Below are 24,808 nucleotides of genomic sequence, written 5' to 3'. Positions count from 1 at the left end.
ACATGGAACTGTGCTTGTTAAAGGGACAATTGATTCTTTTCATTCGGTCATCACAGTTTTATTTCTTTTGATAGAGATGGATGGTAAAAGAAAAAATAATTCGAAGAAAAATAGAGCTTTTGACCGGACAATCAACTTTCAGAATGCAATCTTCTGTTACGTCTTCGTCATATTATATTTGTTATTCCTCAGTTATATATTATAAATTTTTTTTTGTCCTTGGGGGGGAAATGATGTTACATTTTAGGTTAAATGTGAAGATGGTTTCCAGACTTAAATTTTGAGCGCCTAGACTCTAGTAGTGTGGCGGGGACATTTAGTGATACGGTATCGACATTGTAATATCGATATTTCTTTTGTACCTTATTTGGTGTCAATATTTTGTTCCGATAGTACCGAAAAAATTAAAATTACAACCGTTTTCGAACATTTAGAAGGCTGCGCTCACCAACGAAACAAATTTATTAAGAAAGGAATATTTTGTTAAGAAAAGTTTTACATTATATTTTTAATTCCGAATTTTATTTCGTGTATTTCATTCGTCAATTCCAATCTTGGATCCAATTATTAAGGCATGTAGCAGGACAAACTCATATATGGTAACTTGTTGGAGACATCATTTTGGAAGTTTGCAACAACTCCTCGTAACAAAAAGTGGCAAGTCATGAAAATAACCAATCATTTTCCAACTGCAACCAGAACTGTTACTTACGATTTAACTACTACTTTGGATAATTTTTGGCAGACAAAATTTTGGGAGAAAATTAGACTTTTTTCATTTTTAGTTGCACTAATTTCCGATTTACTTAGAAAAAGAACTCAACAGATGTGTACTTGATTTTAACTATTTACAATTTTTACTAATAGTGTTTGGCTGTAACTGGCACTTATTTTACTTTTTTTACGTATAATTTTATTATTTATTTCATTTAAGTTTATATTTTTCATTAATTTCATTTTATTAATTGAATATTAATTAGTTTAATTAGTTAAATATTAATGAGTTAGACAAATTAACAAATTCTATTTACTGCGTAAAAGCTGCAAGTATATAGAACTCAAGAAAAAAGTTAAAAAATATAGAGAAAACACGGAAAATAATAAAGATTAATGAAAAGAGAAGAAGAAAAATAAAATACTTTTGAGACATATTTAAAAAAAATATTTTTAAAAAAAAATTAAAAAGCCGGAAAACAAAATAATTAAAAGATATAATATCTTCATAAGCTCTCACGATTATATCCGCAAAAAGGAGTGCTTTAGATTATTGTATCAATATATAGCACCAAAGCAAAATATATCAATACAATAGCGTGAGTTTAATTTTTATGTAAACAAACTAATTTCTAGTAATAGTTACTAAAAACATTTATTTAAGTACCATTTTCAATCAAATGAATCGAATTAAAAGAATATGTAGTAATGTTTATTTATCAAAATATTTATTCATCAAAATAGACTATGTCTTTCAAAATTTGATAAAAAACAATGCATACCTAACTAATGTAATTAAGTTCTATATAAAATCATTGAGTTTATTTGTATGCTATTATTAATAAATGTACTAAGAATTTCTTTGTTAATCTATATTTTTACCATGTGCAAACCCAATTCGGGCAAAACCGGGGCTAAAAATTTGTGCAAAACGAGCAAATCGTGTTTCTGACTTTTTTTCAAATAAATTTTAATTTTCTAAAATCATTAAAATTTTATAATTAAATATCAACCTAATTATAAACTTTTAATTATCAAGTATAATATTATTACCTTGCGCACATCCATTTTCGGGTCAATCCAAGGTAACTAACAAATCAAACTTGCTTCAGTACTGCTGTAAGAACGTGACGTAAGACATCTCTCCATTTACGCTTCCAACTCTATTTACCCTTCTGTTTTCATATTTAGTAATCTGGCAGTCTTATTATAAAATTATTTTAAAACATTCTTGAAAGATTCCGATATTGTTGTGTATTTTCTGTTTTTTGCTTGATATGTTTTATTTCGTATATATTTTTTACTTACTGAGTTCCATTTTCTTTCCGATTTTTTTTTTTTTTTTTTTTTTTTTTAGGGCTCCTCACACTATTGTATTGATATATTTTGCTTTGGTGCTATATATTGATACAATATTAGAAATCACTCCTTTTTGCGGAAATAATTGTGTGAACTGATGAAGAGATTATATCTTTTCATTATTTTGTTTTCCGTCTTTTTAGTATTTTTTTAAAAATATTTTTTAAAAATACTTTTTTTTCTTCTCTTTTCATTAATCTTTATTATTTCCTTATTTTCTCTATATTTATAACTAATTTTATGAGTTCTATATACTTGCAGCTTATGTGCAGTAAATAAAAAATATTAGTTCGTCTTTATAGTGCTATATCTATGCTATTTAAGTGCTATATATAGCTGCCAACTCTTCCAGTTTTCCCGGAAGATTTTTTTTAATATTTAAAGTGATAGCGAAACTCATGTTATTCCATTAAACTTTTTCTAATTATAATAATAATTATGAATGAGTTTGAAAACCACTACATATAAATAATCACAACAAATACATAAAAGCATAATAGTCTTTACGATAGCGAATTTCAACCTGGTCAAAATATAAATATATTTTTGAGTACAATTGTTTAACTATCACTTGAAAAATTCATTCTCGGAAAGAATTAAAGTTGACAGGTATATAAAAATCGAAATTTAGTATCGATTCTTTAAAATCATTGAAATTTATCTGAGGGCCTGAGCCTCTCTTTTGAAAATTTATTTAGCGGCCCTTTTCCCATCCATCTCGAAATTTTATCTTTAAGGTGGATCTTTAATTGGAGTGGAGATGTCATGGTAATTGGAGTGAAATGAAAATTAAATATTTTGTATTTAAGAATAGATTGCGACTCTACAAAAATACGCTGCCTGAGGTTTATGTCTTCTCTCAAGTTTTCAAAAGTAAAAATTTCATTAAATCCTGCGGTGTCACAATTGCAACATGATAATCTAAAAAATCTATGTTGAGATTGCGATGTATGTTCTTATTTCAGATGAACCATCTTGCTTGTGCTATTTTTCGTAGTATTTTTTTCTGGCATCTTTTGAGTTTCTCTTCGAGTGATGGGGAGAAGTTACACCACGCTGGAGATGCGTAAGTTAGGATTCGAGCGTTTGAGTCTGAGTTCCATTTTAGAGTTCAGAAGAAGGATTTATTAGTTGTGGCAGGCTGTTTGTGCTTTGTTGGTAACTGATTTGACATGATCTTAACAATTAAATTTATTGTTTAAGATCAGATCAAGATATTTTGGCGCTTTTGACAATGGGGATAGTTTCGTTACGGAGAACAACATAATTTTTTGGGAGAATGCTTTTTCTTTTATGTTGAATAATTAGTAGTTTCGATTTTTGTCCGTTAGCTTTTAACTTCCAGTCTAGACACCAGGTTCCTATCTCATTCAGCTTTTCGTGGAGTTTCTGTAGGGGCAATGTTTTGACTTTACGTCGATTCCAGTGCTATCTCTGAAAAATGCTTTGATTCTATTTAAGTCTTGTCTGTCCACAGGAAAGTCGTAGGTAAATACTATAAATACGTGGCAGTTAGTAAAAATTTACTTCTTTTTTATTAAAGAAAAATAAAATATGAACCTACTTATTGCACCAAAAATTACTTTCAACTAATATTAATAAATCATACTCATTCCAATTAAAAGTTTAAAATAATTATTATTCATACTTTAACGCTTTATCATTTGGCATTGCCATACATCATGTCATACTTTAGTGATCTATTTTGAGCATTGTAGACAGGTTCAGATTTTCTGCTTTACTGGAACCACATGCTCTCCGATATTTTTGGTTTTTGCTGCTAGTGTCAGTTAGGTGCATATTTTCCAGTGGTCGTGAACTAAAGCAGAAATTTTTAAAACAGACAGAATTTGTGAAAAATTCAGCAGAGTTAAAAAACTTGGTCATTTGTTTATCTGACCTCCTAAATTATTCGGACCTCTATTTAACGAAGTCGCTAAATCCCTATAATAAGTTCGTCATATGCAAAATTCGTTAAGTAGAAAATCACCTTTTGAAATACTTAAACAACACAAAACAGGTTTTAAATGCATAAACACTAGGCATAATTTAAATATTAGTATTTAATACCTTTATCTTGCAAACTAGTATCTACTATTTATTTCATAAATCTTAACCATAAAAGAAATCTGCATGGAAAGCAAGAATAGAGCAAAACATTATCCAGTGTTACACTATCATGCTACATACCTTTTCAACTAAAAAAAAGTTGAATTTGTGTGTAAAATTATGGCTGCATTTATTGTAAAAGTAATTTTAAACGTACGTTACCACATGCGTTCTTAGGTTTAATTGCTAGTGGTAAAATCTGTCAATTTTGTCTGAGATTTTCGTTTGAAATGCAAACAAAAAGGGAAAGGGGTTTTACTGCTTTCTCTAGAAGTTAACTAGCTTCGAAAATCAATTCAAAGTCATTTTCGCCATATAATGCGTTTACAAGTTTGGGATATTTTGGGAAATAAGGAAAGTGGATCTCAAAGAAAAGTTCGTTAAATAGAAAATTTACTTTGCTATTTGGAAGTTATTTTAGGAAAAAATTTCCAAAATGTTCTTGGTTCCTCGAAAAAAAATTGCAAAATAGAGAAATTCGCTAAGTAGAAGTTCGTTAAATAGAAGTCCGACAGTATGTGTAGTGGTGGGCAAATTTGTTTGAATTCGATTTTATCAAAATGTTACATTATTTTGTTACCACTAATAGAAATATTTTCTGAAACTAGGGAAATTCGGCAGTAATTGGAGTAACATATCAAGACTAAAAACATGGTGAAAACTATTTTACGAGGTTATCGTAAATATTATAGGCTTTAATTTCTCGTCAACTTCAGTCAAACTTCTGACAGTCTGCTAACACAATTGAAGCTCTTTAATAATAACAGATAAATCCCACATTTCCTAAAATTCACAATGTTTTCATTTATAACTTCTAAAGAAAAGCATTTGACAAAACAAAAGAAATCTCGTTTTCCAACAAAATAGAAAGCTTCCTCAAAAGAGCAGCATCTGAGGAAGTTCGACCATGCGAAGATCCCCAATAACTTTCATCACCAAGTTCTCCAGACTGTTTCCTTCCACCTCCCCCATCAGTTTTGCTTTTAAAGACGGATGTTACGGTACCGTGCTTAAAACAGACCATCGATCCAGCTCGGGTTCAACCACCTTTTACAAATCGCTTTTGCTTGTTTCCGTCCATGAAAAATAGAAGTGGTTGATGGGCTTCTATTATAGGCTGATTTCAACATTTGCCCACCCCCTTCTATTTCATACAATTCTTGTTGACATTCAATTGAAGGTTGTTGTTGTCAAATAGATATTAGATTCAAAGGTTGTTGCCTATTATTATTGCCTGATGATAATCTTACCAGGCTTGTCTTTTTCAAAAGATGATTTAATTCTATTAATAAAATTATTATTTTATGCTAAAACAGAGGAATTTTTTTAAATGTTGGCAAAGAATTTGCTTCTTAAAAGTAGTATGGCTGCTCTTTTTTGGTACTGGTTTCATTTATTTTTTGACAATTAACCCTTTGCTCTCTGCTCTCTTTCAACAACGTTAAAAACGGACGTAATCACTAAAAGTTTACAAGACTAATCTCTTTTCGCACTCTTACCATATAATACCTGGAAACCATTAATAAAAAGCTCAATCGACATTAATATGGAAAAATACCAACATTTAGGTAGATAATTTAAAAGTGAAAATGTTGTTCAAGAGTTACTGGAGTGGAAAGGGTAAAACATTTACAACTTTTTATAGTTTAATGCAATTATTTCTTCATAAACCATTTTTATTTAAATCGTTTATTTAATATTTATTCTTTATATATTTATTTATCTATTATTTATATATTTAATATTTATTTAATATTTATTCATTATTTATTTATTTTATTTAAACCATTTTTATTAAAAAAGTACCCTAAAAGAGATCTTTTATTTTATAACCGTCGTTGAAGAGCCGACCCAATTTTTTTTGGGTTTACGACTACTAATGTTCAACTCCGTAGCCTTGTAATTTTGAACCCAAACCAGAAGACAAAGGAACTCCTGGATCAAGTATTGGGAGAAATTGCCTTGGTGGAGGACTTTTTGATGGAACTAACCCATTTTTGCGTTACATGGAGAGGAAGACCTCGAGAACCTCCCACGGTTAGACTGACGGCAAGGGGACTCTAACCCATGATCCGTCAACCACTGAGGATATTTCACNTTTTTTTATGGGGGGGGGGTTACAACTACTAATGTTCCATAGCCTTGTAATTTTATACCCAATCCAAAAGACAAGGGAACTCCTGGATCAAGTATTGGGAAAAATTTTCCTTCGTGGTGGACTTTTTGATGAAACTGACCCGCATTTGCTTCACATAGAGAAGAAGACCACGAGAACCTCCCACAGTTAGCCTGGTGGCAAGGGGACTCTAACCCATAATCCATCTACCACTGAGGATGTTTCACGCCAGCACTGTGGTCGGTGCAAGCCGGATGCGGAATTCGTATCGACCAGCCATTGCCGAGATCGAACCCCGGTTCGCCTCATTGGAAGGCGAACGCTTTATCCCCTGAGCCATCGCGGTTTCTAAAAACGATATTGCAGATATTGCATTATATAATAATATTTAATTGTTATTTTAGATTAATAATTCTATAAGGAATAAAAGGAAACATACCCATACCAGCCAACTTTTACACGCTTCAGAAAATATTTTTCCTAGTGGTAGTAAAATAACTATTCAAGTGATATTGTAGGCAACTACTTAATTCATCGTTTGCCATCACTTGAAGTATAACAACGTAACTAGCTGGTTCTCTTAACGTATGTTTAAATTATTTAAATATAGTGTTAGTTAAAAGTATATTAAATCAAATTTGAAAAACAAGAATCAAGTATGAATGCAAATATTTTGCTACCACATTAATAATAAAATAAAATATACTCTCGATATTTCAAAGTTGATTTATATAACCTTTCCTTTGTCGTTGGCAGATTTTTGACAATGGTTGTATATATTTTCTCTATTACTTTCTATTTTATTACACCTAAGTAAATGTTAATATCGTTCTGACCCCTGTAAATATTATTATACTGTTCAATAATTGGTTTACTATAAACTTACATTGTAATTTTTCTGAATGAACATATATATATATATTGAATAGTGTCTAAACTGACGAGTAAAACAACGCACCGTAAGACCGCAAGTGGACAACTTAACAAAGGCTTCAATGTATACATAAATATAGTTCGGGGCTATCGCTTTCTTAAAAGAAAGCTCGAGGGGAATCACATTCTAAGGATGTTATTTATATCACTCAACCATTAATCTTCTGGTTTGGATCAAGTATCCCAATTTAGGTGAATAAACTAAAACGCACTAATTATTTTGAATAATTTTATTAATGGAAGTGTTTTTATTTTCTTTCTTCTACTCTAAAGAAACTTTCAATTTGTTTTTCTGACAGAAGGATTAAGTTTTCTAAAACGGAATAATATATGAAAATTTCTTTTGGTTGTTATCCTTTTAAATTATGCAGATTTCAATACGATGCATCGTAACAGAAAAAAAAAGATATTAGGTAAAATAGAGAAATACAAGTTTGTTTAAAAAAATAACTTATAAAAATAGTAAACAAATTTTAAAATATAAAAAAAAGAAAAAAGATTTTTTTTCTAGCAGCTGTAAGCTTGAGACAGAGATCTAAATTAACCTCAAGATCAAATAAAAATTAACCTCAAGATCTAAATTTTTCATCAACCCCAACCAAAGAAATTTATAATAGTATTTCATATTATCTTTTCGGAGGAAATGTTCAAGTTTTTTTTCTTCCTTTTTTTAGGCAAGAAGATTAAGTTTTCTTCAAGAGGAGAATATATGAAGATTTCTTTTGGATGTTCTCGTTTTAAATTATACAGATTCCAATATGATAATGGTGACAGAAAAAAATAAAGCAAATGAAAGTTTGTTTAAAAAATAAACAATAAAATAGTAAACAAATTTTAAAAAAAAAAATTGTTCGGAGCGCTACTAGCTTGCGGCAGACAACAACTTCAAGATCTAATTTTTCCACCAACTCCAATCAAAGGGATGTATATAATGGCATTTCATACGCAATTACGCACATACTCAATGCTTTTGTTGCTTCTTCCTGGAGAAAGATAATTCACGTCCATCCCTTGTTCGGAATTCCAGTCATAATTTAGTTAAACCAGAACCTCATCAGCTTCTTTAGGGATACTCCTAAGCACGATCGACCATTCCATGGTGTTCTATTTAGACAAAGACATACGCCCTGTGATCGTCGACAATCGTTGAAATGGCTACCATCCCCTTTAGAACACAAAAGAACTTCAAAGAAAATGGCGCTTTCAGAATCTTTGTTCTGAGTAATATAATGGAAAGAGTCATGAAAAGAATTGGGTGGGCAACATTTGCTCGTTGTTTTTTTCCATGAAAAGATGTCTGTTTAAACTCCAGTTTGTAATTAGAACCGAAAAAAGAACCAATATCGTGATTCGAATTGAGAATGTATCTCTTTATTTGGGTGAGTTCAGTTAGTTTTCATTTATTTATTTGGTCTATTGAGAAGATAAAGATTACTTCTCGCTAGGGAAAACTTGATTCTGAGAACTTATGATCTTCAATTGTTAAGTCATTATAAAGTTTTGATGTAATGGCCACCTTGAAGAAATGCTTTATTTTTAATGATTACTGAAAGAATACGATTGCTATTATCCAACATATTTCAATTATAAAGAATAAATGCCTACATTTGAATCGCTTATGGCAACAACTCAACAATTTAGAATGGATTTCTCATTAATAGTTTTACCCGTTATAATTTCCAGATAAAGAAAATTATAGTGTCTAGGAAACTATAGTGTTAAAATTATAGTAGTCTAGAATAGATTACCATAGTTTTTTTTTTCAATCGAAATAGAAGTACTCAGAATAGAAATACAAGAAATGCTTATGAATATTTCAAATTTTTATACATATACTCAACATATTTTGAGCAAATAATAATAGAATATTGAGAACAAAATATGAAAAAACTTGTTTGAAATTAAACCAACAAATTTCCATCTTTCCTTAATGTCGAGATGAGATAACCATCTAATACAGTAAAGGAAAAATTAAGTTTAAATTTGGAAAGTGACACATTTCATACAGTTAACCATGAAAAACATAATACAGTTAGCCAATAAGCTGTAAGTAATTAATATTTTGGAGAAAATGAGTAAAAAGAGCAACATTTTAAGTGCAGATATTATTAGTCACTTTCGAAAAAACTTTGCCCCATTCTTGGCAAAGGTTTTCAAAATTTGTACAATTTTCATTGATACATTGTTTGCATCTTACACATCTTTTTCAGTCGTTATTTTTAATTGTGGTATTGTATTCTTCTCCAGAGCTAATACACTGATATTCATGAAATTCTGAGTGTGTAGAATAACGTATATGGCTCTATCGAGAAGGTTATATGGTTTTATCGAATAGTATGTTAATCAGAATGTAATATACAAAGTTCGTATGGTCCTCAAAAATTTAAAAAGTGATTTTAATATTGTACTAAAAAAGCCAAGAATTTCTTTTTATTAGATTTCATCTTAAAATTACGAAACAAATAAAAACCAAATGAAAAGCACAAAAGGACCACTAAGAAAGCGCTGGTGAAGATTAATTTACTAAAATACATCTTAGTTTTTTTTTTTTTCGGATTTTTTTTTTTACGACGGATCCTTGATATTAATGAAAAGTGGTCATCTCCCCGCGATTTTATGTGGCCATGTATTCTAAAATTGATGAGATGGACGCTGAATTTATAGCGTCACTTCATTATAATATTCCCCTGCTTTTTTTCCCCCCTAAGGTAGGTAGGTAGGTAAGTACTTTATTTACGTCGCACTACAGCTGCACAAGCGAATGATCTGAAAACATGATGCCATCGCAAATGTGATCCTCAGCAGAGGGGATGGCTCCCCTATTTTGATAGTCCGACGACCTGCGCGTTAAGTCGAGCAAGTGGTCACCCATCCGTTTACTGACCGCAACCAGTGACTTCGGTGTTTTTTCGATCAGTCCACTGCGGGACTTTTACTTAAGAACAAAGATTGGACTTTATATGTGTTTTAAAGGTCCAGCTAGTTTTAAAAAAATTACGCATTGAAAAACAACACGAAATTACTTAATTCACAAAAATATTTGACCCCTTAATAAAGCAAACATTAAAATTTACATACTTTTTGTGGTCATGAAAAATAATAAAAATGCTTTGTTCAAATTGATTAAAAAATTTAACTGCTTCCTGAGAAACATCATCTGCAATTAATTGAAAAATATCAGCGATATTTAAACAGGTTATCTCACCTATCAGGTTATTAACACTATTAACCAGGTTATCTCAGGTTATCTTACCTAGACTTAACCTAACTTTAAATTTACAGTTAGACATCAAAAGGTTGGCTTTAAATAAGGAATTATCCCAAAGAGATGGATGAAAAACGGACGAAAAACGTTACATTAGTTTTCAATTCAATTTCGTAACGACACTATAAAACAGAAACGAAATGCTAATCACAAAGAAGACTTAATTAAATGTTTAAAAAGTAGAAAAACTAAACTCACTGAATAATAATTTCAAATTATCCTTTTCTCAGAATTAAGCATTTTTTTTTTATATTCCAGTTCCTAAAAAAATGAGAAGTATAAGAAAATCATAAAATAATTTTAAATAGCCGATCGCTAATTTATAATTAAATTTAAAAGTTATTTATCTATTATTATTATTAATTTTGATACTTCATAACAATGTTTAATAGATATTTTTCAATTCTCGTGAAATCAGGTTATTGTTATAAATATGGTAGCAAGTTTAAAAGTTTGCTTTTGTCAAACGAAAATTTATAACTGTTAGCTGGAAATAATTTTTAATCTTTTATATCTTGAATTTATTTAAGAGAAATTTTAATTCTCTCAACAATTATTAAGAGGCTACAAAATTATTTTATCATTTGTATTTATCTAGGAATCCATCATCATCTCACCATAAACCATAAAATATTAATTAAAAAATTCCATAATTGCATTCAAATGACTATGAATTTGTAAAAATTAAAACAATAGCTAATTAAAAAAATTATACACTAAGTAACTATCAGAATTTTAATCCTCAGTTCTCCTCGTGAAACGATAGTTCTTGCACTTAAAACTGCTTCTCAATTTCTAAGGAACAGTGTGTTATGTCAGCAAAAACTTGCTCATCGAAGCCTAAACTTCGAACTTTTTTCCGTAGTAAAAATTTCTCGTCTCAACCTTGGTTTAACTGGAGGATTTGTCTTTAACACAATGAGCATCGACCATGTGGGGTGTCTTCTTTGATATATCTCTTACGTAATATATAATTGACACATACACTGTCGTTTGATTCTGCGAGGAACAACCTGGCAGATCTTTCAAGGTCATAGGACGTTGATGGCTTACGGAGATTCGATACGGTTTCCGTCGTACGGTACTCTGGGTTCCGAACATGGGAGGAGATTTTCAATACAACTTCCTTTTCTTAATATCTATAATTTGGGATCCTTGCAAAGAAGTTGCATATGAAGCACGCCATGCGGTTGAATCGCGTAAGAAACAAGGTCACTTGGATTAGACACAAGAAGCTCTCTCTCTTGTTCAGAATTGAATCATTGTTTTTCATTTCAGAAAAAGGGTTTTCGTGTGTTGTTTTTCTGAAGCGTGTGGAGGCAATTTCGGGATTTGGACATCGTTAGGAGATGTTAATAATAGGCAAGTGAAATGATAAAAGCGAATAATGATGTGTGAAATAACGGATGAATGACGAATGGTTCGAAACTGATAGGCGTAAACAAGCATCTTGGATTCATACTTAACGATGCTGCAAACTGGTTTTTGATTAGTTAAAAATCATCGGTTAACAGAGGTATAATATGAAAGTGTTGATTCGGTAATTACTTTTATGAAAGACTAGTAATGTTTGATGTCTATGATAATAAAATAAATGGTTGGATTGTTGGTCGCTGTGGAATGCGAATTAAAGGTTAAATGAATGTTAACGGCTGTTAGTTATTATTATTATTTCTTTTATTTGTTAGATTGCAGACTGCGAAAAATGCTATTAAACTTCAATGATTTGAATAGGAAAAAGGTTTTAATGTTTATTTCATAGCTTTTTCAAAACTTTCTTTGATTATCGCTCGCTAACTTTGCAAAGCAAACATTTCTTAATGTTTACTTCCTAAACATTATCAGAGATAGAAAGGTGTCCCTAAATTAATATCTTTTTTAAGAAAGGTGATAAAAGGTGTGTAATAGAATGCCTGTCTCTAAACTTGAGCTGGAAGTCATTTTTTTAAAAAAGCACGGGTTTTTCATTTTAAAAATTTGAATTTTTAATTGTTAATTGTTATTTTTAATAGACGATTCGATAATATTATAGGTAGAACAGCATATCGAGTAAATGGTCTCTGTAATTTTGCTGACACATATGCATTCTTTTGTTTAAATTTTCAATTATCATTTTATTTTGCAAAAAAAAAATGTGGTTGAATTTCGTTTATGCAGTATTGAAAGGCTTAAAATAGAAATAAATAATAAAAATCAAAGGAAAGGGTCTCACAGCGTTCAATCACATGGTCTTGCAATACTGCAAATTACATGATCAGAGAATCACCCAACTTTTTTTCGTGTTGAGCTCCATTTTTAATAAGCCAAACAGTAATGGATTACATTTCCATTTCTGTAAAATTACTTAAAAAGTAAAGACCAATTCGTTCATCTTGAAATTGGTATTTTAATACCGCTTTTTATGAAAAGTATCGTTTACAAAGAATGCAAAGGATTTGTTTGTAACTTCTTCATGCTTCCAAGGTTTCTTCTGCCTACTTCCCTTCTAGCTACATTCCTACTTACGTAATTTTAATACATTCTGTGGTCTTCATACGCTATATTACGGGTACACAACTTGCGACCCCTGATTGGACAATGAGAAGACTTTTGCTCTAAATCCAAAACCTAATGGGATAAAAACTACGCAACTAAAATAAGAACTTTTAAGTTTTATTCTAATTACTTTTTAAGTTTTTAAACAAAATTTAAAGTAGCACCTTTAGTTCTCATAAAAATTCCAAAATATATAGGTACTAATTGAAATTGTCTAAAGATTAAATTTTTTTTAACATTTTATTTTTTGTTAAAAAAAAAAAGAATATGTTGAAGGAGATGTTTTAGAACCAAAATATGCTCAAAACAATTGTATAAGTGTTCATTAAAAAATTATAAGGTTGTAGTAATTATTATACGGTTAAAAAATTATAAAATGAGATTTTCTACAGATGAAATTTAAAATCTACTTTAGTTTCATTAAAGAAGATAAAATGTACAAGACTTCAGTCGAAAATATTTATGTATGAGTTAATACTCTTTACATAATTTGTGGCATTTTGACTTTTATTTAAGATAACTTTGTACCTCTCTTAATACACATATTTAAACTTTCAGTAGTATTTAAACTGTGTTTTTGTTGTTTCGAACGACACTTGGACAAGCCAAGATCGCTAACCACTGGCCATGCAAATCAAGTCAAGGACACACGTTTGACAAAAAAGCACCACTAGGGTAAAAGCGAGACTTGTCAGAACCCCCCAATAGAAAGCAGCACCTCTCATACTCTAGGCCACTTGCACAATTTAAACATAGATTTAATGGAGAAGAAAATTTTCTTCAGATCCTTATGCACACATGGTACTTCTCAACCGCAAAAACAGGATTTTCAATCCAAAGATTTTATGTATACTAAGCGGGTCTTAGAGGGTCATGAGGATCGAACCCCAGCCCCTCTAAACCAAAGACCGATGCTCTAACTACTGAACTGCACCAGATCTTGTTTAAGCTGTTGATGTGAACATTAATTCATTGCTGCTTAAAGAAGTCAAAGAAAAAAATTCCCATGTCAACTTCTATGTCACATCATATGTCACTGTAGGCAGTAATGATTTACATAATTTGCCCTAAAATTATTTAAAATTAAATTTAGCAATTACTTTTTTTTTTTCATTTCAATCATTTTTTTTTTCATTTTTTTTTTGTTGAAACGTATAAAGTGGAAGATGAGAAATAAATGTTTCACGTATTATTCACCAAGTAAAAACTAAGCAAATGACAATGATTGTAAAACTGGTTGTATTTATGTAAACGAAGTCTATCTTCGGTTGTAGTTTTAACCGAATTCCCCATTACGCACTATCGATTGTTGTTAGGAACCTATCATATTTAAATTGCATTTCAGTTTATTATTCTAACTAGATTATTAACCTCAACCTACAATTCTAAAAATAGTAAAATATTAATGATTTGAGAAAGATAATCTCCCACAAAATCTCAGTTAAAATCAGAAATAACTAAAATCGCCTTAAATAGGATTTGCATATTTGAAATTTTGTTTGGATTTATGTTATAGTGTATTTGTATCATTTCTCATTATGTCTCATTATATAAATGAGATTTTGAGATATGAAGCTTAATTTCAGACAAAAGTCTTAAATATTGATTTCTGAACAAAATAGACTACTAAAGTTTTAAATTTATAAATACATTTAATAAATTTAATATTATAAAAATTTAAATGATTAATGTTTATTTCAATGTTTTCTGTTTAATCAATAACACTAATATCGTTTGTTAAGCCTAATATTTTTCTCCAAGTGTCATTTTTAAACAGATAATTCTGACGAATTTAATTTATATATATTTTTCTTTTTTGATAAAGAAAAATCTATTGAACTCCTTAGGAAGACTAAATCAATTAAAAATAATCTGAAATTTAATTCTTTCATCCGAATACTTCTATTAACCCTTTGTCGCAGAATTTTTATTAAACCTATTTTTCATACTTTTGTTTCTTTATTTTGTTTAAATTTAGGTCAAAACAAATGAAAAATTTTATAGTAAGCATTTTAAAAATTTATTCGTATGAAGAACATCATGGAACACTGGTGTATTTTTATGCCTTAATGGTAAAATCTTCCAAACACGGCTCACTTCCAAACAATTTTTCAAATTTACACTAATTTGCAGTTATTGAGATAAACAGTTATTCATCATTAAAATTTCTTTAATTTACGAAATCAATTTTTTTTATAAATTTTTGAATATGTATAAAAAAAATGTTTTCGTCAAGCTACTTTTTATGGATTTTATATTTTAGTACAAATATAATTCCGATAATATGGCAAATATTTTTTAGTAACTATTAGAGTGTCTTTTATAACTAAAAAATATATAAACATATGTTTGCCTGTAATTAAAGCATCAGAAAAATATGTATACAGGGCGTCTCAGTTAAAAGTTTCAGAACTCCTAAGAGGGGTAGGGTGCATCCTGACGACTCGAAATCATATAGCAATGCGGGGTCGATAATGCCTTCCTGGAGCGGGGATGCACACAGAAGCACCTTAAAGAAAAGAGAACATAAGTGAAAAATCGTTTTAATAATACATTGAGAAAATTATATGGCCTCCTCGGTCACCCGACCTATCATGTCTTGATTTCTGGGGTCATATGAAAACACTGGTTGCTAGAATCTCAGTAGCTGCCGGAGAAATTCGAGATATGCCTGGAGTATTGCAGAATGTTCGAATGTCCATGCGCCGGAGATGTGAGGTGTACATTGTAGACGGTGGCAGAAACTTCGAACACTTACTTTGACCCATGTACCGTATAATTTTTTCAATGTATTATTAAAACGATTTTTCACTTACGGTGTCTTTTCTTTAAAGTGCTTCTGTGTACATCACCGCATCAGGAAAGCATTTCCGACCCAGCATTGCTATATGATTTCGAGTCGTCAGGATGCCACCCTACCCCTCTTAGGAGTTCTGAAACTTTTAACTGAGACACCCTGTATATAAAAGAGATACTCATCTCCGTCCAAGGATTAAACAAAGTTGATTCTAAACTGTTAACTATTACTATTTTTTAACTCGCTTTCTTAATTTTTTCTTTCCTTAATTTCAATAATAAGCTGTAAAGACAATTTTTATGGCATTGATAAGTTTATAAAAGCACAAATAAACGTTTTATGACTCGCTGGAATTGGTTGCTTAGGTATTGCGAGAGAAATCTGAAAATAGCAGTTTTCGTTGTCTGGACCGTTTAGAATCTGTTTTGATTCTAAATTAGAGCTATTTTTTCTTCGTTTTGACGAGTGTTTTATTTTGGGGGGNTTTTTTTTGGGGGGGGGGGGGAGAATCAAGTAGTTTCTGTATTATGGTTTATTATTATTATTGATACTTTCTTGCCTTTTTTTTTTCTTGCTCTTCAAACACAGTTGTACTTTATACGACATGAAGTCAATTCCGAAAAGCATTAGCTAACTATTTTTATATGAGTCTTAAAATAATTATTGCTCTATAGAATATTTTTGAAACACGCAAAATATATTTAATTCAGAAAACATGTTTTCAACAAGTCAAAAATTCAAGTCGGATATAATTTGGATACTTCCCGCTCATCTCCGGCTAACAAGGTCTTGTTTTAACTAATGATAATTTGACAAATTGACCAGACTTTGTTTTTACGACGATTCTATTAGAATTATAAAAATTAAGTTAGAATTTTGCATCAAGCTGGAAAATTTTTTTACAATGGATTTATTTCTCTAAGTTCATGAAAATTTTTGTCCAGAAATCGACTATTCAACGAATTTCACAAAATGCTTTGATTTTTTTCCGTTGACACCATACTTTTCCTCACGCGTGCACAACAATGAACTTGTCTGTGGGGCGACTTTTCCTAAACATGGTTAAGTATAGTCTGTCTATGGAAAGAACTTTCCTTACCATTCATCTAGTGTCTGCGACTGTGGACGAGGTTGACACTTGAAACGTGACTTTACTGTGGACAAATTGAAATAGTTACGAGGTTTAACTATTTCAAGTTGGGGTGTTAGGCGAATGTTTAAGACAGGCTGTGACTGCGATCGTCGGCGAGAGAAGCTCCCCTCTTTGAATTGTGCTATTTCTTCTTGCCATACCAGGCGGGTTAGGCGAGTTCCTAATATAAATAATTTATATGAGCTGCTATGCATTTTATGTAACATAAGCCAATAACATTGACTTCCCACATTGTCGAAACTGAATTGAGTTTTGTAATTGCCCACTGATTTTGTACCGCTTTGGCACCTCCTGCCATATATAGTTATATAGCCTGCTCTATAGTCGACTAATATCCGTAGGCGAAATATTTAATGGAGGAAGTACCCCAGACGAATTATGCCTTCAATGACCTATCCCTACCACAAATTTGAACAATTAGATATTTAAATGAATTGATACGACAATGCAATTCAGACAAAAAAAAGAAGCATCGAGATATTCTTGAACGCATGACGTGTCCATTAAGGAAATTTTATTTAATTAGAATTATACATTCTGACTAAGCCTTATACTTATATGAAAACTTTTATTCAAATGTCATACATAAAGTGTCATTGGCCGGCATTCTCTAATATTTCTTATGTGTTAAAAAAAAATGCAAATCTCTGACTTTTTTATAAGTTGTGTATAAAAGTGTTTTTTTCTTTTTTCAAGGTGAAAAAGATGAAATGTCGAGATCATTCACAGCAAGAACGAAAGAAAACTAAAGAAGGGGGAGGGCGTCATAAAGCGTGTCGAGAAAAGTTGACGGATTACCCTCTATTCCCAGTCATTCGAAAAAGAAGTTGCCGGTCAAAACAAAAACCAAAAGATAACTACTCAAAAGAAGCCGAAAGGAAGTGAAGCGAAGTGAGGAGAAATCGTCTGCGACTGTCTGAAGTGTTAACGAAATATAACAATAACGTGGAATGAAAAGCTATCCACTGCCGCCATAATAGTCCAACATAAATATAATAAAATATAATAATTGAAAGTAAATGAAGACTCCAATAGTGATTGCTAACTCTTTAACTAAACTCTCAATTCTTTAACATAGTTACAGCAATCAAATTTTGAACTAAACCACTGTGTTTGATGGCAGTACAAATTGCAATTCATTTTTGACCACTGCAAACAGAATTGCGATGTTATTGCCAATTAAAATTTCATTGCCTTTTTCTCAAATTTCAAATGCTATGCGCTGGATGATAATATCAGTTTAAATCGTTTCCTGACAGCTACGAGCAGAGAATTCATCTTTAAACGCAGTTTATCGTCATTCGAAATTTCATGATTTTACGACTGGCTAGAGTGCTCCAACTTTGCTTTTTAAAAAATTCTGTGCCTGATTGCAATACAAATTACAATTGTTTCCTAAATGTTACATACAAAATCAAACTTCTTTTTTGCCGATCGAAATTCCAATCACTTTCCGATATAAATAAACTAACAGCAATGTACGCAAAAATAAGTAATAAAATTTTAAAAACCAAGTTTTCCAAGTGGACTTATTATTAGAAATTAATTCTACTTGTTAAATCCATTTGAAAAACATTATTTTTAAAAATTTTACTTTATTTCATTATTTTCAAGAGTTGTTTATTTTTAGTACGTGCCAGAATTAGTATTTATGTTAGGGAAATAAAAACATTAATCCAACCATCTTAAATAGAACATCAATAAAAATACTTAGAGAAAAACATTAGAAAAAATTTAATGTCATTCAGTTTCAGGTCGAATTTACTTCTTTGATGAGTTATTTCGTTGTTATGCTTAAGAAAGTTTTGCCTGGTTAACCTATCTGACTTTTTTCTTAAATTTCGAAAAACATCTGCGCGGATGCAGATAAACTTCACCTAAACCTTTGGCATTTTATTAATTTCAATGAAGGTAAACATCTGCTCCAGTTTTAGTCTCAGTCTGACCTCATTGTGGACATTTTATGAATGCTTCGTAAAGTTCCTGACACTTGGCATTGAACAAACAAATGAATTTAAGTAAGAACATTCTCAAAGAATCTCACTGTTTATATTCTTACGTGAATATAATTCGTTCAAATTATCTACATAATTATTTAGGTCATGGTTCATAAAAACAGCCACTGGTGTTCTTTTTTGTCTTACATCAGATAATCCATGACTTAATCTTTTTTAACGATCCGCTAAAAATATCTCTTCTTTCGAACACGACATTAATTCTTTGAAATTGTTAGAACTACCTATCAATAAAAATTAACAGTTAATGGTCTGCGTTTATGATCCATTACAAAGCGGGAAACTAAGATAAAAAAGGTCTCTTTAAGATAGAGTTCAATAAAAATCGCTAAATGAAAGAAAGATACAAATACCTTACTGATAGTACCAATTATTTATTTAGTTTTTTTCCACCAATCTTTTATCTTTACAGCTGGCCCAAATGGCAACAAACATGCTTGTTAAGGTTTGAATATGAGGCAATTAAGTAGCATTTTATTCTCTAACTCCAGGTCCCGAAATACTTCACGCGTGATTCGATCAGCTTATAATTATTCAATTAATCGAACATCTTGGATGATGGAGCGAACAAAGAATTATGTTCTGTGAAGTTTCCGGGGTCTTGTACCCTTTCATTCGGTGTCGCGCTCTTTACCACTTTTTCTTATTGTGAATCCGAAGCTAATTAAGTCACTTTTTTTTGCTTCCGAACCTCGATAGGAGAATGCCGAAAATATCGTGAGAATCTCATTGTTTCAAGAAATATTCGATATCGATTGTTTTCGAAATTGATTGTTGTACTATTTAGAAAAAGATTGAATCTCGAACAAGATCTTAAACTGATGAACTTGTTAAGGAAGTTTTAATTAGCAAACGAGTAAAAAGACAAGATAAAGTGCTTTGTTAGTTCAATTAATATTATCACAAAATAATGAATAATTTATCAATCATTAGCTGTTAAATAAAATTTAGTACAGAAGTTTCTAGCAAAAACTTTGAATAAATGACACCAAGTGTTTCTTGGAAGAAAAAGTTATTAATTTTTATTTTTTCGTGTTTAATATATGCTATCTAAAGCTGCTGTGGCTCAGCGATAGAGTACTCGTCTCCCAATGATGTAATCCAGTTCCGAATCCCAGCATTGGTTGGTAGCTTTGAATTCTGCTCCCTGCTCACACGGATCACAGCGCTGACTTAAAAAATCCTCAGTGGTAGACGGATCATAGTTTAGAATCCTCTTCTCGTCAGGCTAACCGTGGGAGATTTTCGTGATTTTCCTCACCGTGTAATGCATATACGAGTTAGTTCCATTAAAAAATTCTCTACGAAGGCTAGTTTGCTCCAATGCTTGTTCCAGGAGTTTCCTTGACTTCTGAATTGAGTTCAAAATTACGAGGCAACGAAGTTGAATTTTAATTGAAGTTATCTCAAAACTGGGTCGGCTGTTCAGCTCAGATTATAAATCTAAATATGCTATCTATCTTCTCTCTATTTAAGGGAAATTTTTCGTGAATAAAGTACTAGTTATACTCAACTATTTAATTTTTGAACTAATAAATTTGATTTATAATGTTTTAACAGGAGCTGTATATACGCAGCTTAAACAAACGTAAAAGACTTAATAATCACGCAATAGAGCTTTTAAATTTTTTTTAAACATATATAACTTCTTGGGATATTTTTTGAAACTTTTTTTTCATATAGTAAAACGAAAGAAAAAATTAAAAAACTTTTTATAAATTATTCCACTCATTTTACTTTTTCTACATTGGGAACTGTTTTGTATTAATGATAAAACTGCTTGATAACTTTAAATAACAAACTATCCTTATTTTTCCTATTTAGAAAAATCCAACTGACACCAAATTGATATTTTTTAATTTAAATCCAACCAAACAAACTATAGCTAACTCATTAATCTTCTCAAAATATTTTAAAACGAAATTAAAAATAAGATGAAGAACTTTTCTAAACCGAAAGCATCATTATTTCAAAAGTAATTGAACTCAGAGAAAGTACTTTCAATCTTGAGAACCCAGCAAAACGAATTATCTTTCTTTATTCTTCCCTTATGTGAAACTCTTTTTTCCCGAATTGACACCGAAAAAAAGGTTACTTAATTAAAACCAACGAAACAAACAAAAACCCCAACATATTAATCTTATCTGGAATATTTCGAAGCACAGGTAATAAAGTTGAAGGACTCCTCGAAAAGGCCTTAAATTAAAACGGAACGTGTTTCCTGTTTTCCCTCCGAAACGAAACCTAAAAAAAGTCTCTGATTAAGAACTGATGGAATAATAATGACCAGCAAAATAGAATGAATGAGATGGGTGGAACAATTACTCTGCACAGGAGGAAAAAGTCATCTGGGAGCGCGTGCACCAGATCCGATGATAGGAATCAATTGAAGAGCGGATGTCAGCGACTGACGCATTCGTTACATAGTTGCATAAGTAATGGCGATTCGAATGGCTGAAATCTGTGGAACGTTTTTGAAGGATTAACACAATTCACGTCTTTTCATTTTCATAGGCGTTAGCTTGTGGAATGAATTTAGACTGAAGCATAACGTTTAAATGACAGCATGTTTTTTTTTTTTGTTCCTCTTCTTCTATATTTGAACTTTTTTTTTCTAACTAATTTTGTTTTATACTGTTTAATGGAGTATCTATATTTAATCGTAGTGTAGAGAGTTTAGGGTAAAAGTTTATGATTAGATGAAAGCTAAAATTTACCAAAATGAAACGGAGAAAAGAAAGGAAAAAACAATGTTGCGGAATTAACATGGATTGAATCGTCGAGTTATCTTTATTCAGCATATATGCTTTTATTTAAAAATGAATTGTAAAAAATTAATAATTTAACTGTTATGAAAAAAAATATTGTTTTAAAAGCTGTTCTTTTGAAATTTTGCTTTGAAAGGAAAATTAAAATAAGAAATACATTGAAGAGAACATGTAATAATATTAAAAACAAACAAACATACGATTTAATTTTTTAAATATTACATTACCCTCCTTTTTTTTAAATAATAAATTTGCAATGAAATGCAAATAAAAGCATCTTACAATACAGATTTGAAGGGATGAATCTTGCAAATGTAAACTTCTCATAAATTAGAGACAGTCAACTTTAATAATAGATAGTAATATAAATAGTATAGACTGTATTAACAATGTACAGTACTGAAGAAAAGTATAAAGCCGAGTAAAAAGTCGCCAAATATGAAGCATTACTGTTATGGCTGCATATGCAAATTTATTTTTTACTAGCAAATGTAAAGCCTAATTGCTTTGCATGACAATTTTATTTTTATTCTGCATATTATTTAAATGGCGGAAAAATATGAGATAATCATTGAAAAACAACTTTGAAAAAAAGCATAAAGGCGAAACTAATTACGTCATTGTGAGGCATAAAAAGTGCGAGAAAGCGGATTACTCTAGTACAAAAAGCAAATCCTAGTTGCATAAAAGCAAATTTTGGTAGTTTGCACGCGCAAAACAATTCCAAAGGGAACTCATTTAACGCTTTATTTTAGCTTTTAAAGGAAAGGACTTGAACAGTTCTCAAATTACAAGAAAAATATAAAGGTCCAATTGAGAATTTCCTGAAAGCTATAGCAGTAAGCAGCGTATTGAAAGGCAAGAAAAGAAATTCACCAAGGCAGGAAAGAGGAATCTGGAAACTTGCTTGTCGTGATAAGATGTCATCTGCACAAATTAATAATGAATTGCAGTTACCATGCAGCAGCCGCACGGTTAGAAACTATTTAAATTACAATCTTAACACTAACTAAAAATATTAAAAGAAAATCTCCGCTTACAATATTACACAAAGATACTTATTTAGCATTTGCAAAGAACAATTTAAGAAAGTTACGAATTGATGTGATGTGGATGAAAAGAGGTTTAATTTGGATGGACCAGATGTCGATATTTTTGGTACGAATTACGGGCTGAACCACGCTTATTTTCCAAACGTCAATTGGTGGTAGGTCCGTTATGGTTTAGGCCACTTTTTGTAGCAGGCGGTACAACTCCAGTTGTATTTATACAAACTAAAATAAATTANAAAGAAGTTCATCGGATTTTATGAATACAAGCATGTTTAGAAATGGCAGACAGCTGTCTGTTCGGAATCGTTCGTAAAATTCCACAACCGATTAAACTCGGAAGATTGCGCAATTTTTGAGGGCCTCACATCTCAGGATTACAAACACGTCCATTATATCGTCACAGAAACTTGAAATCCACATCGTTTTCTTTTTAAAATAAAACGATACAAATTCTAGCTTATAGCTCATACACAATTAAAAAATAAATGAATGGAATCGACTTTTAACAGTCTACCGTGTCACGTAATAACGTTTGTAATGACGTCATCGTTCATACTCTGTAATATTTTATTCATAAGTTTAATACTTATATGAATTCGAATGGCAACAGTTTATCAGTTTATGTTTCATGGAGAATATTAAGAATAGAAGTGGATCATTTAATAACTTGTAAATATTGTTATAAAAGTTTATAGAAAATTAGTAAGAGTTTTACGATGCATCTGACATTGTGGTGACCCGGACGTGATCGTTTCCATTTGATCGACATTTAAGTCAGATATTTTTATACTCTTATTTGAAATTTTTTCAAGTTTGGAATTCTAAATGGATCTGCTCATAGTGAAAAGAAAGTCGGTAAGAGCTTCTTTTACTCGTTTACATAATATTTTAATTACGGCTCTCGATAAAACTGAATTAAATTTTGAAGATTTAGAAAGTAAATTATCATCTTTCGAAAGAATTTCTATTGATTTATCGAAATTAGATGAAGATATATGTAACTCCCTTTTGATAGAAGTCGCCAAAGCAGACGATTTTGAAAAAGAATATTGTATCATTGAAGAATACAGAGAAAAGTTAGATTTTGTGCGTGTTCGTGTAAAAAGGATTCTTAATTCTCGTGAACTGAAAGATAAAAAAGATAATTCGGTTAAAAATGAAAAAACGAAACTAAAGCTTCCGAAAATAGAACTAGTACATTTCAGTGGCGAGGTAAAAGATTGGCTGTATTTTTGGAGCCAATTCAGTAGAATACTCGAAAATAATTCGATGGACGATGAAGATAAATTTGAATATCTTATTCAATGCGTGACAGCCGGAGGAAGAGCTCGTGAAATAGTGGATAGTTACCCGCCGAAGGCCGATAATTATTGCAAAGTTATTGAGAGTTTTAAATCAAGGTTTGGCCGAGAGGAACTTTTAATTGAATATCATGTTCGGGAACTTTTGGCTCTTGTCGTTAAAAATGCAACAAATTTAAAGAATAAGATGGATATTACACAATTGTACAACAAATTAGAATCCCATTTGCGATCGTTGGAATCCATTGGCATGACATCTGACAAATATGCCGCTATGCTATTCCCTTTAGTGGAGTCATGCATCCTCGAAGAATATCTACGAGTTTGGCTTAGAAGTCCTTTAATTAATAAACAAGAGAATTCTTATAGCGATAAATTGGCTACATCTTGGCTTCCGATGCATCTGACACTACGAATTGGTATGTTGCCACTCACAAAGTAATATTTGAGCAAAAATAACTGAAGTATCGCTAATCGAAGTATATCTTCAACTCAAGTTCGATTTAACGCAAAACAAATATTTCACTCAAACAAAGGTGTATTCAACTCAAGTCTTCACTCTTTTTTGGAGAAGGGTAATTTACTCATTCATTTTAAATGAGTAATCTCAGAATAATGGATGTAATAATTCTTTTTTCATGGTTTCAAAATTAATTTAACAATCTGAAGTACTTATTATTCGCAAAATTTG

The 24,808-nt window shown here is 30.8% G+C and overlaps 1 protein-coding gene across 1 annotated transcript; it reads left to right on the top strand.

Moving 5' to 3' along the window:
• Window positions 1-23,641: 23,641 nt before the first annotated feature.
• LOC107455959 (uncharacterized) lies at window positions 23,642-24,559 on the top strand. The gene has a single exon (XM_016073692.1). The coding sequence runs from the start codon at window positions 23,642-23,644 to the stop codon at window positions 24,557-24,559; it is 918 nt and encodes a 305-aa protein (XP_015929178.1).
• Window positions 24,560-24,808: the final 249 nt, after the last annotated feature.

Source organism: Parasteatoda tepidariorum, chromosome 4 (assembly GCF_043381705.1).
Source record: "Parasteatoda tepidariorum isolate YZ-2023 chromosome 4, CAS_Ptep_4.0, whole genome shotgun sequence".
NCBI lineage: Eukaryota > Metazoa > Arthropoda > Arachnida > Araneae > Theridiidae > Parasteatoda > Parasteatoda tepidariorum.
Note: the sequence above shows the minus strand (reverse complement) of the source record. Positions and strands in the feature narration are given on the sequence as shown.

What these genes read in the sequence shown, in the direction of transcription:
- LOC107455959 (XM_016073692.1), top strand. Translation starts at nt 23,642, where the DNA reads ATGGATCTGCTCATAGTGAAAAGAAAGTCGGTAAGAGCTTCTTTTACT.